Genomic DNA, 14,067 nt, shown 5'->3' with positions numbered 1-14,067 from the left:
TCATTTACAGTCTGTTCTTCCTTTCTCTGAATAAGCTATATTATCATTTGTGTGCTGTTTTCTCTTCCTTCTCTTAAGTTTCCGCCGCCTCCTGCTTTTCCTCTCCATGCCCCAGTAGTTCCACAGTCTCTTCACTGATAGGATTTGAAGCACTTATCAGACTAGCATAAATTTTTCTTGGTTTAGATGAAATATGGCTTAACCATTAACTGTGTTAAGTTTGAAAAACATATAGGTGGCTAAGTGTTAGAGTACACCACAGAGATAAATAAGAACAAAGGGTTGACAATATAAAAACTATTTTTGAACTGTCCCTTTGATCTGTAATCTGTGTGAACAATCTGAAAATTTTCTTAAATAACCATTTTTCTTGGAAACCTTTTAAAACCACTAAATAATAAACAACTAAAACATGCTAAACTATGAAGATCAGATGGAGATTAGAAAGACTAGAGCAGTAGTCCCCAAACTATGGGGCGCGCCTCTCTAGGAGGGTGGGGGATGTGGTGGGGCCCGGGCCAGCCCCCCCCGGGGGCAGAGAGGGAGCACCACACAGTTCCACTCTGCTTTGGCACCAGCCCTGGCCCCAGCTCCCAGCCTCGCTCCTAGGTCCCAATGGTGGCTTTGGGGAGGGGAGGGGGCGCAAACAGCAGTAATGGGGACCCAAGGTAAAAAGTTTGGGGACCGCTGGACTAGAGGAATAAATTAGGTTAACTAGAGTCTTAGTTGCCTTCCAAAAGCAAAGAAAGATTCCCCAAGTCCTTTTTAATGGAAAGAGTGGTATTTCTTTGCAATATGCCAGATTCTGTCAGCCAATCAAAAACATATTTTGAAGTAACGTCTAGAAAGGTATTGATTTAATGCAAAGTAATATTGCCATTACTTCCAAGCTCCTGATATTTTGGCAATTTTGAGGATGACTGTCTTCATAACAACACTTCGGTGAATTTGAATTTTTCTGCACTGTCTGTAACTGACTGTTTAGCTTGCTTTATAATCCTAATTTAAAGTATTCTAATATGTAAATAAACTTCATGAAATCACTAAGGATGCTTGTGTTCCTGAATACATAAGGCCAAATCATCCACTTTCATGGGGGCGGGGGGTGGGTGTGGGTGGGGAGAAACACTAGAGAGGGCCAGTAGTGAGGGAAACTCAGCAAGTTCCCCTGATGTATTAGACTGGTTTGTTTGGAAGAATTAGATATAGAGGAGGAGCAGAGCATTGTGCTCCCAAAACCTCCAAATTACAGGGATCTGAATAGAGACTCTCTGCAGTGAGTGCAAGGGCCAGTGCCTTCCTCACCACTCTGGTGCGTGCGCACACAAGTAAATACTATCTGAATAGTAATATAAAACATTTCATGGTTATTGTGCGATTCCCCATCTTTAAATTTTCGGACTGAAATTTTAAATATATCAAAGCCATAATATTGCATTGTTTTTAGGAGTGCTTGGGGAGCATAGGCATTTAGTAGTAATGTAATAATTGGAAAGTAACCGTAGTAAATCCTATTGGAAGATGGACAAACCAAATTTGAGGCAATGATTTAAAAGCTTTTTTTTTTAACCTCCCAGGGAAGTGATCATGAATATTGGCTTTTTTGAGGGAGCAGGGTGGAAGTGGTGTGAAAAGAACATTTGGAGGTGGAAAGAGAGAGAGGGAGATTCTTTAGAAGCTTGGGAGGCCAAAGGTGAATCTCGAGTGTTATCTTATTCAGCCCTTATTGCTTAATATTTTCTTGGGGAAAAAAGGGGAAGGTAAGCTCATCTGATCTAATTTTCCTCATTTATCTGAAATAAATGTATAAAACAATTGTTCTCAAACTGTTATTGCAGAGAGGAAGATTCAGACAATGAGAAGGATAAGAAACTCTGGTACTATAGCACAAAGGTCCAGCTGGCACAGTTAATTGAATGCCTAGACAAAGATTACTGGGAAGCTGATCTTTGCAAAACTCTTGAAGAAATGTGCCAAGAAATTCATCGGCATATGGATATCACGGAAGACCTTACTAACAAAGCACGGGGCAACAACAAATCTTTCCTTACTGCAGCAAATGGTAGGAATATCTGTCTATCATGGGAATGAATGTTAAACACTTTCATATTATGATTTTACTTCAAAGTCTTTAAACGTCTGCCCCCAAGTTTCACATACACAAATGCTTTTTTGAAATGTATTGTTAATAACTTTCTAACATCAACCTGGCTGGCAGTAGCAACGTTAAGAACTTTTGAAGTTGCTTCCATACTTGCTGTTTTCAACAGTTCTAGTCCTGCTGAACTGCTTGATATATCTTCTAGACATATTCTTCTAGCACTGCCAAACATATTTATTTCCTGAATTTCCATTGACTTAGTGTTCTGTTCCATGTAAGAGAGAGAGTGTGCTGGGGAAAGGGAGAGAGATGGAGTGTTCATTAGTAAAATGGTTAAGTATCCTGTTAACTGAATTTATATGGTGATATGACCATTCCAGAGAAGTCCAAATCTATACCTTTTTTGGATTTCATAGGGATTACTAGTGGCAGGGGTTCAAAACAGAGTTGTCCTTCCTGTTAACTCTGTCTGGAGGTAATATTCTTTGAAGGGGAAGAATAAAATTTTGAATTACCTGAGAAATATGACCTATATAACTTTTTAATTTTAGGTCTGTTAAGTTTTGTTTAGAGACCTAGACTTCTGCATCTGCAGGTCCACATATTTAATATTCCAGTGGCTTTCTAATTACCAGGAAGTACAGTCTATCTAGTACTTGTAAACATTGACACTACAATTATGAATTATGAGATCTACTCAACTTTGTTTTAATTTAACGTTTTTACTAAAATTTCATTTCTCCGCAGAATTCTTGTTAAAAATTAAAGTCTGAGCCATGTGTTTTAATAGAATATTGTAGACTGCTGTCAAAGTACAGTCCCTTCCAAATGAGTGCCAAAGAGATAAATTCCCTAATGTTACATTTTAGAATTTCTAATTATCCAGCAATCTGGTGTAAAGTAAATGTTAAATGCTACTAACTAGGGGAAGTACATAATGCTCCTCAAACACAACTATATAATGTTACTGCTATTAGTAAATGAAAGAATTATGTGTTTTGTATAAATTATGTATATTGTGGCAATAATTCTTGGTTCTGATGTGAAAGATTTAAAGGAACTCCATGGATGTATGTGACTTGGCATTTGGTATAATCTGTTCTCTCTAGATAGTTTTGACAAAGTATAAAATCTAGGGAAATCCTAGACAGAGAAAACAAGCAAGATAAAGTAACAGCCCCCAAGAAACAAAAGTATTAACTACATAGAAACTGTATCTGAATCCTTGTTTACATGCATGCCCTAAGCAAGCTAACGATTTGTGTAATCTGTGTGGTTTCCTCCAGGAACGAATGCTTTCACTTACGCCCTCAATATTTCTTTCAACCCTTTTTTCTTACTGAAATACAATATGCATTTATGTGGCTTTGGCCATATTAAATTAACAGTTTGTTGAGCAATTCAGCTTTTTATATCTTGATGAAAGGATTTTTATTAGTTATGAGATATAATTACTGAAAGTATGAAGTCTTTCAAAGTTTAGAAAGCCTTCATTCAACATTATGAGCTAAGCAGCTATTCTTGCGTCCTTCAAAGAAGGAGTACAAAATAACAACAAAAACAAGGAGGTAGGATGGTGCAGTATTATTGAGTATCAATGATTAATGTTCAGATTCATTATACTTTACTGGAAGCCAAAGTGGGATAGGATAAGAATGGCATGACATGAAGAAGGAATTGAGTTGGTGAGAATTCAATCACATGCGATCTGAATTGTAGTCAGTGGAGAGCACCCTCAATTCTCAATAATAAGTTACAGTAATCAAGTCAAGATCACTATTTCAAGGTCTTACTAGTCAAACCGGAGCTTATAATGGCAGTATTAGTGATGTTTAAAAAAAAATATCCCGAAGATACCTGTCTGGAGACACATCTGATTCCATAATTACTTCTTTCTACTTAATACTCAAAAGTTAAAACAGTGAATGTGAATTGCCATGGGTGGAGTGCTGCTCAGCAGATATTTGGAGCCAACCATCAACACCTATGCTCAACTCTCAGTAAGTTGCATGGCATGGATTTTTATAGAAGCAGTTGAACAGAAATTACACTATACTTCAGTGCTTAGCATCACAGTCTCACATAGCTAGTCTTTGGTGAATAGATGTGTAATCCCAAGGGAAGGAGACAAAAGGAAGCAACCAAGTAGACCACTTAAAAAAAAAAAAAAGGCAGAAACAGATTTGATCCTGACCTCCTGATTTCCCCCAGTGTGAAGAGGGGCAGGAATAAACAGGCATATGACACTGGCTATGCAAAATTTTTCAACAAAAACACTGGAGCAAGCCCCTAATCTTCTAGAGAAAGTGTAATAGCATCTTTAAACTTTATGTGGAACCCCACAACAATAAGCTGAAACTCAGTTTATCTACCGTGGAACAATAAAGGACTGTGTAAAGGGGTTTGGTATTTTGTACATAACATAATGTTGAGAAATCAAGAACTCGAGCATTCAAATTTCCGTACATCTGAAAATGGAAAAGGGAGTAAGAACTTGGATGTTAATTTTTGTTCTTAGCTCCTGGCTTTTGTTTTGTGATTGTGAAAGGTAATGCTTTAAACCTGAAGGCCATCTTGATTTAAATGACTTCTGATTTAAGACTTCTACTTAATGGCTCTATAAAAGGGTATTTTGATACTTGTCGCCTAAATTTTACTGTTTTTTTCCTACTGTAGATGAAATATTGGACGCTATTAGAGTAAAAAAAGGAGAAATAGTGGAGGATAAAAGTCAAGCAGCTGAGGAAACAGATAAGGACAAAAATGATGTTGAAAATAATGACCAAACAGATACTGAAAAAAGCAAGGAAGAACCTGCAGACCAACTACAGGAAAAAAATGAAGAAACACCACCTGAACAAGATTCAGAAAACGGAAAAACAGAAGGTAAAGAAACTGACCTTGCATTAGCAATATTTTTGTTGTTTTAAAATAACCTTTTTACTATCACATTTACTTCTGGAAATATTAATGTAATTTTTTACACCGGTAAGATTTTTTTTAAAATTGCTTTTAAAGAGATAATGCCAGTTTGCTTCTTTATGGTTATATACCATTGTTTCTCTTTGGCAGTGTTGGATAGCTCATTTTCCCTACTGCTGTTTTACAATTTGAGTCCACTTTTGCTTTGAGCTGTCTGGCATGGAGCTCACTGGTGGCAGTCAATATGTGTCCATCCACCAGTGTCAAAGGATTGATTTCTAATGCTATTTTTTAATTAGGATTAAGTATTTTTGGCCTGTTTCTGTTCTCTGATTCTATGAAGACATTATCCTTACTGCAGAAATACACTCAATATATTTTGGTGCTACAAAGTAGACATAATACAAGGAACTGCACAAAGTCTGCCTTTTAGCATGGATAAGGACAGATTACATCCTAAGGAAATGTTAAGCATATCCTTAAAGATTTGTTGTGCATTTTACTGTAGAGCCAACAGACGTTGGGGATAAAAGTAACTCTGTGGCATCAAGCACAGACGGCAGCACCACAAATCCTTCTGCAGGAGAAACTAGTTCCTCTGAAGGGAAGAACGCAATGGGGTGTCAGTCAGAAACCTTTGATAGCAACAATGTGGCAGAGAAGAAGGTGGCATCAGAGCTCCCCCAGGATCTCTCAGGTACAGAGGGCTCTGTATCAATGCCTCTGTAATTTGGGGAACCTTTAAGATTTTCTTATTATAAATTCTGGTTTGTCAACTAAAACCATTTACAGTGTATGTTCATTCATGCTATTTGCTTGCAGTGCCATCCTTTACTGCTGCATTGTCATCTAACATTTAGAATTTTTTAATGTGGTCCTCCCTGCTGTTAGCATATGCTTCCATGGACTCCAAAGATTTCTGTGGCTAAGCTTTTCTCATATTCTGTTTATTTTATTTTTCTTCATTGCAAACCATAGTGGTGGTGAACATCCTACAAAGGTTTATTTCAAGCTCTTATTTGCTAATGGCTGTTAAATCGTTTAACCTGTAATATACTGTAAAAATTACTAACAAGAAAAAAATTAGTATTTGCAGTTAATCATATAGGTTCTTGCATTGGGTTGCCTGAGAAAAGTTTTGCATCATCCCAAAAATCTGTACGCTGATGCTTAATAATGTATGTACAAAGTTTGATTTTATTTTAAGCTGTTTTTTATTTCACTGCAGCAATAATTCGCTACTCCATAAAATACAATTCTTTTCTTGAAACTCAGGAATGAGTATGACTTGCTTAGGTCTGGAGCATTAATTAGTACATTAAAATCATACAAATACTTTTTAGAAAAGAGAGAGAACATTGTACTTTTGACCAAATTCCTACATTAGCAACAGATAAGTTAATTTGAATAACTCAGAGCATTAATTAAGATCATGAAAGTTGTATTTTCACTTGAATCAATATTACAAATGTACTGCAGTTGAAAAAAGTACACTTGGTACGCTAGATTTGAACGTTGGTTTTTGATAACGCATTGAAAAATGTGGTGTGCTGTGCTCCAAGAACAAGTAAAACGCCTCCATACAGACATAGTTTGTAATGTTTCAGGGTGGTTATTTAACTTTTAAAACATTATTGTATTTAATTCTTTTGTATGAAATGACCCTCGTTATTCTCCACCACCAGTTAGTTTTATTTCTTTCCATTAGTAGGTAGCTTCGTAATTGGATTAGCAGTTTTATGTACATCTCCAACAGGGAAAATCTGCTTGTGCTTGGAGGAAAAAATATATATATTTTTGTTTAGGGTTTATAGATCAAGCATAATTTTTTTCCATTACTGTTCACAAATCACCTGTTGAGTAACTCTAAAAGGAAATATGTAATGAGGAAATAATCCCGTTCTTACAGGATATTACTGAAGGTGCATGGGGAAAGTACATACGCCTGTTGATTCAAAATTTGAGTTTATATTTTTTGTTTAAAAATTCATTTATGAAGATGCTTATTGGGCTGGACTCTGGGCTGCTGTTCCTTGTTACGTTTTTGCAAGTAGCTCTAGCTGGTTGCATCCAGCTGAGCTTTTCTACCTGCAACCTCCCCTAAATTCTTTGCTACCTCACAGTTATAAGTGTGCTGCTACTGCACAGTCATAGTCTTTGGGACCTTTATTGAAGAGCGTGGGGAGACCTATGATAGGCATCCATTCCTACATAGGTGGAGCAGAAGCTGAGATGTAGATATGGAAGAGAGAATCTACCCATTTTCTTCCCAGTTATATGTCCTCTGGATCTCAGGTCCTTATGTGAATCTAGGTTGGGTGGGGATGGTCTACCTTCCCCTTCTCCTCCAAACTCCAGGCCTTAGATGGGTCTATCCTCCCCGACCAGCAATAGGGCAGGTGGACCAAATAACACTGGTCATGTTTTGGATCTGTCTCTCACCCAAAACAAGGTTAGGGGTGCTCTGAGAACCCTTGGATTCTTAGCAGATTTATTCCTTTGCTTCTTTGATGGTGAGTACTTCCCAGAGAGGGAGACCCGGCCCACCTCTCAAAAGGATGGCAGGATCTTTCTATTCTATATAGGGCTGTATACCACATTCACCACCAAAATATCTGAGCACCTGATCTTCAGCAGCCTTGGGGAGGTGATGTCCAAAGTCTGGATTTTGTCCAGGGAGGACTCCAGGAACAGAGGGTCCTCAAGAAGAGGTTGTTCAAGTTCAGGCAAAACCCCTCCTTGTGTTTCCCTGGTACAAGGTTATCAAGGAGATAGGGAACCCTGAAATAAGCCAGATGCTCACCAGGCCCTAAAGCTAATTGTACCTTTTATTTTCTGTGCCTGCTTAAGAGATAGTATGAGACCCATGGGTCCCTCCTGCATGTAGGCACCCTAGTCACTAATTTGGAGAGTCAGAGCTCTAGATGGAGGAGGTATGTTTTTTCTGTAAGATTCTGAGCTCAGGAGAAATCATGACCTGATCACAGACCATTTTGACAGATTCAGCCATAGCCTTGTGCTTTAAGACATCAGCTGTTTAGTTCCAACTTCTGAATCTAGACTCTTTGGCAGATCACAAGTACATGGAGATCTGGACCAACCTGCTTGGTTTCAGACTTATTGCCAGAGGTCTCCCTAGACACACAAACCTTGGTCTCCTTTCTACTTATGAGTAACCTCATGGTGGGAAAAGCCACTGGTTAAGGTCAAGATGCCAAGAGCAACAGACACTGACATTATTGCTGCTTTTAAAGGTGGGAGGCCTTGAATCAAGCTCTTCAGAATTTCCAGGTTCAGGACAGCCTGTGGAGCCCAAGTAGTCTTCTTTCGTCCTTCTTTCACCATGCTCAGATCCTCTTAAGTCTTACTACCAGATGAGGTTCCAGAAGTCCTACAATTCAAGGACTTTAAGGAATGGGCCCAAACTGGCAGAGTCCATCAAACCAACTAAAATGTTTTTATGTCAGGGAAGCAAGCTTCTTCTCCATACTTTTGGAGGGCAGTCCATTTCTTCTACCAGTAGTGAGGGGATAGAACACAAAGTACCTGCTAGGTGGCCAATTACTTCACTAGGGTACTTCATGGACTTCCAGCCTCTTCTGAGTTTGTAAAGATTTTGTCCATCTTTTGTGTATCATAGGTCAAAAAGCGAAAGCAGTAGGCAGGCATGTCATTTTTAGACTATCAGAACCGTCACAGGTGTGTGTTGCAGGGATCTACTCTGATTTTGCTAATTATAACATGACATGGATAAAGATTTAACTCTCACCATCCTGGATATTCAGAAAGCCATTGGAGTAACAGGAAAACATAATCAAATCATGTTGCATTAAGGATGTTCTAGATGTTAATTCTGAATTTCCCTTCTTTTGTAACTGTCAGAACTGTTTAATTTTGTTGTAGAAAATGTCATTCACAAATGTTACAGATAATAGAAATAGTGTCTTCATTTTTCATGTGGGCACTTAAACACGAAGTCATTTGTGCCATATGTGTGAACTAGTCTATGTAGAGGCTTGTTTCCAATATATGTGGATAGGTGGGTTTTTTTGTTTGTTTGTTTTTTTTAGAATTTCTAGTTTAAAAAAGGCAGTTCATCCAGTCAGAGTAGATGTGTAGATGTTCCTAGGCATATTCGTTGTCTTGGTGAAATTGTTGCTTAGCTCTAAGAGATGAGGGAGGATCTGCATTTTAAATACAGCTACAGGCAGTGTGATCCATTTACTTCTAATTCAGAGATGGTAAATAAAATACAGATTAAAAAATTACTTCATGGGCCACTGTCAGTTTTAAAAAAGATTCTTTATCTGTTACTAATAACACTTTATATTTTTAAAACTGTAAGAATTTTTAAAAAAAACTTCTCACCATTAATGTTCCATTTTTGCATTCCCTCTAGTTTGGATAACAAAAACAAACTAGTCACTCTCATTTCTTGGTTTTTATTCTCTAGCGCAGTCCTGTAATGCTTAGGTTGCAGACACAAAACTAGGGCGTCTACTTTGTTTTATTAAAAAATATACTCAGTAAAGATGTGTATAAAAATGATTGACTTCTATTTAGTCTGTTTTACAAGGCTTGTTTTTATAAAACATTTAGGTTTTGTAATTTTGGGAGAAAACTTAATCTATAGAGTTGTAAAAGTATAGCAGTTATCTTTTTAAAATGTAAGTATTCTTCTTCAATGGATCCAGTGCTCTGGATAGAAGTCATAACTCATGGGTATTTCTTTGCAGTCTAGCAAAAAAAAAAAATTGAAGTTCTTTGGGAGGAGGAGGAGGACCTGGAAGCATCATGACTTGCACTCGTGCTTGCTGAATTAATCACACCTTTCCTCAGTAAACATTTCCAAAGAAGCAAAACTTAAAAAAAAATATTAATAACTTAAGCTAAAGAAATCCAACTATTACACTGTCAACACTGCATCATCTTTTAGCATGATTTAACATTCCCTCTTGTCCTGACCTGAAGAAAGATTTAAAAAATCTCATGCTAAACCAAACCTGTATAGAATACTAGACAAATTTAGGGAGTATCTGTCCAGAGCAGTGCATCCACATGAGGAGAAACTAAAATTGCAGGTAAGAAAACTAATTTTGTCTTTCTCCTGAGAGTTTGACAGCATGGATAATTTCTAAATTGTTTGGTCTTTGCTAATTCACTCTTTCTTAATTTGTATTTTTCTGAACATATATTTTGGTAATTTTAATCAGCAGTTTCAGAATATCAGGATGTGAAGAATGTTTATCTTAAATGGCAGGTTAGGCAGAAAATCCTGTTTGAAATCTAGGAGAGGTTAAATGCAAAGAACAAAAGAAATAGTGATTAATTTTTCATTTGTAGGTTTGAACTACTGAAAAGCATGTAATTGTCTATAAATAGACAAATGAGCTATTCACAATATTTATGAAGATATTTATTTATGTAGAATTTGTCTATTTAATGCTTAGGGTTAAAACAATCACTTATTGTTTTTACTTTCTTGCTTATTTGACCATAGAAATTTTGAATAGTTGTGGTTGATTTGAAAGCTGATTGGGGAGAGGGGAGATCTTTGTTTCCAGTAGGTGCATATGCCTGTGTATGCTTCGTATGTTGTTAAAGATTTTAGGTAGACTTTTTGAGATAATTAAAACTCCCCATTCTTCCATGTTACAAATGAGTTATTGATGTTTCAGTAGCTCATCTGACTCTTTTAGGGTTTTTAACTTTAAGAAAAAAAAGTAAGCTTAATTGATACAATACTGAATATCTAAAGTCCTTCTTTTGTAGAAGAAACTGGTCAGATGAGCCCCAGCATCAGTCCTAGTGCATCAGCTGCACCCCTCCAGTCTGTCGAAAACAGCAACAGCAGCGAGCTAAATTCTATGCAGAATGACTCTATTAAGACATCTGATGATGCTGAAAATGCAGAAGGAGGATCCCAGACCTCAGAAGAAATAGGTAAAAATAAGTGTCACTAAGCTTTTTTCTAAACTTGATTCTTAAATTTCTTAATTCCCATACATTTGCAATATATTACCTTCATTTTTTTTCATGTTTGTTTAAATTATTTTTTTGTGGCAGGGGAGAAATCCAACGGTGAAAGAAGTGATTCTCCATGCACAGGGAAAGGCGCATCAGGCTCGACACGAATGCTTACCCGATTACGAAATCCAGATAGCAAGCTGAGCCAGATGAAAAGCCAGCAGGTTGCTGCAGCAGCACATGAAGCAAATAAATTATTTAAAGAAGGCAGAGAGGTTTGTACTCATTTTGAGAATTTCCAAAATACAGGATTATATTGGTAACATAAGAAGAAACCTTCTTGCTGCTACAGTCTTAAGAAAATGGGGTCAGTGACATACTAGGAGGTACATGAGAAATTCACAAGTTGGTGGAATTGCCATATCAGAGGTAGTTCTTCCTCCTTTTTGTCCTTTATTCCACCCCCTTTCTCTCTGTGTAGCTGCTCTCTGATTTGCTCTCTGTAGAGTGGTGTGACAATAACAAAGTGGAGTAGAGTCGCTTTTCTTTAGTGTGAAGCAGGTTCTGTTGGTTTCCTTTTCCAGGAGAGTGATGCAGTGGGTATGGCGTACACACACAAAATAGTTAAATATATTTTTACCCCTATTTTTGTTGATCAGATACGTAGAAATTCTCTTGCTAATTGTAACTTCTTGGTATTTTCTTGTCATATTTGACTGTCATGTGCCTTTGTGTATTCCACTGAGGGGTGTACATGCGCCCCATGCCTCTGAGATTGAGGATTCTCCTCCTCATGCTCTGAACTGAGGGCATAAGGGGCGGCAAAGACTGACAATTTCTGCAGTTCTTTTCTACTGCCTGTGATCTGAGATGGAACCTTTTCTGTGTCTGCAGCGTTTGCTAGTTGCTTCTGTGTCAAACTGTAAATATTTGTAAATAACTTTTAGATACAGTTTTTAGATAGATTTTATCCTTGGGTATAGTTTTTAGCAGTCAGGGCCTTGGGAAGTCTTCCCCTACCTTGAGCCCCCATCCATATGGGATGACCAGTATGCCCAACAACCATGCCTTCCCAGTCAGCGGTGACCATCTCAAATGCTTCTACTGCCTCACGGAAGCTCATGTCCCCTCCAAGTGCACTTTTAGCCAATCTCTTCCAAGCCGAACGCATCAAGCCTGTGAATATAGGCTCTGGAGATTCCTAATAAATCATGCTATGAGGTGCCTGTTCAACCCTCGCACAACAGACCCCTATGTACATCAGGCAGAGGCATCAAGTGCCTGTCGGAGCACAGTGACCTGTGGGGCTTATAGGAGTGGAGCTGAGGACTCCAAATGGCATGAGATGAGTAGGAAACGTTCTGATAAGAAGCAAGAGAAATCTGCCTCCAGATACGCATCCGTAAAAAGGACCTCTTCTCCGACATCCCCCAAGTCGCCCCAGTGGGAGTGTCAGGAGTTCACAAGGAGCACAGCATTGTCTCACTGCTCCAAAGAGTAAGCCCACCCCAAAATTGGCATTAACCACAGGAGCAGGATCATATTCATTACCAGTCAGAGAGAAGTGGAAGTAGATGCCTTCTATATATTGATGGTACTGTCGTACTATGATAGGGAGATGTCGGTACCAAAGGCCATGACAAGACCGAGACTGCTGGTGCCACCGAAGGAAATGAGTCCATTCTACACCCATGTGTCTGGGGATAGATACACCACCCCCATAGGACTTTGCCATCCTCTCAAACCTGGAATCTCTCATCCTGTAAGAACTGATCCTGACCAAGGGAGATCACCACACCATCAATCCAAGGGATGGAAGAGAGGGAGAGACACTCACCAGTACCATCTACCAGCTGAAGCATATCAAGGCCCCCAGTGCCGATGGCATCACCCTGGGAATCTGAATCTACTGCCTCCTCTGAGTCAGTGTCAACACTCCCATCGAGACATAGGGTCAGTCCAGACAGAGGATCCAGAGTCTCTTGGGCACCATCCTGATCTTATAGGAGCGATTATGCACCTCAGGACCAATGGTACCCTACTCCATAGGGACCACCTCAGTTCCCATTTGACCCCTCGTACTGCCCTTATGGGATCTCATGGGACCCATACATGCGATATCCCGTATCAGACAACATGAGAGCAGTGTGCTACTTCAAACAAGGGAGAGCAAGATCCGCAACTCTCTGTACAGAAATGATCAATCTCTGGAACTGGTGTGCTTGCCACCAGATCATCCTCTCAGCAGTGCACCTCCCAGGAATACATAACAAGTTAGACAGCCTCAGCAGGCACTTCTCCAGGGACAGCAAAAGAGAACTACACAATTTGGTAATACAGAACATATTTCAACAATGAGGATCCCCATCTTCGGACTTCCTTGCTCATTTCTTGTTTTCTTGAGATGCAATCTGCTGTTGCAAGGGGACTCAAGGTCCAGGTTCCAGAGGAGAGGCATTTTTAATCCCTTGTCAGGACAACTAATATATACCTTCCCACCCATTCCACTCTTACCTCAGGTTCCGAGATGGATCAAGCAAAAGGGAGCGTTGGTTATTCTTATTGCTCCAGACGTCCCAGATGGTTCTGGTTTCCCAACATTCTGCAGACATCAAAATGTCCATACAGCTGTATTCAACTCTTTCCAGATCTAGGGAAACAGTGACTGAGGCAAAATCAGGCATCCCAATCCAGCATCCTTCCACCTGACAGCTTGGCATTTGCCTGGATGATGACCCTAGAAAAGACATGCTTGGAACCAGTTCATTACCTCCTTAACAATAAAGGAAGAGACCACGTGAGAGTGCTACACAACCAAGTGGAAAAGATTTTTCGATGTGGTGTCAACATTGTCAGATGGCCCCAGGGGATTCCAATATCCGTGTCCACTTGGAATAGCTTCTCTTCTTAAAGACTTCATGTCTACCTGTTAAATCCCTTTGGATGCAATTAGCAGCTGTCAGTGCCTGTCGCGATCACTTGATCTTCACCATCCTGTGACAGTTTCCTAAAGGGTATCGTTAGAACCTTTCCCCGGTACTGAAAATTACCCTGGCTTGGGACCTCAACATAGTCCT

General features: G+C 39.0%; 1 protein-coding gene across 3 annotated transcripts in view; it reads left to right on the top strand.

The window, feature by feature from the left end:
* BPTF (bromodomain PHD finger transcription factor) overlaps nt 1-14,067 on the top strand; it is a 93,784-nt gene that overhangs the window by 38,220 nt on the left and 41,497 nt on the right. For 2 of the 3 annotated variants that reach the window (XM_065415361.1, XM_065415360.1), the window contains exons 4-8: nt 1,839-2,062; nt 4,778-4,987; nt 5,532-5,720; nt 10,796-10,978; nt 11,090-11,265. In XM_065415361.1, the coding sequence (XP_065271433.1) occupies nt 1,839-2,062; nt 4,778-4,987; nt 5,532-5,720; nt 10,796-10,978; nt 11,090-11,265 (982 nt within the window). The remainder of the gene's footprint in view (nt 1-1,838; nt 2,063-4,777; nt 4,988-5,531; nt 5,721-10,795; nt 10,979-11,089; nt 11,266-14,067) is intronic. The other variant, XM_065415359.1, reaches the window with a different exon arrangement.

This window comes from Emys orbicularis, chromosome 13 (assembly GCF_028017835.1).
Source record: "Emys orbicularis isolate rEmyOrb1 chromosome 13, rEmyOrb1.hap1, whole genome shotgun sequence".
Taxonomy (NCBI): domain Eukaryota; kingdom Metazoa; phylum Chordata; order Testudines; family Emydidae; genus Emys; species Emys orbicularis.
This window is presented reverse-complemented; position numbering and strand designations above follow the sequence as displayed.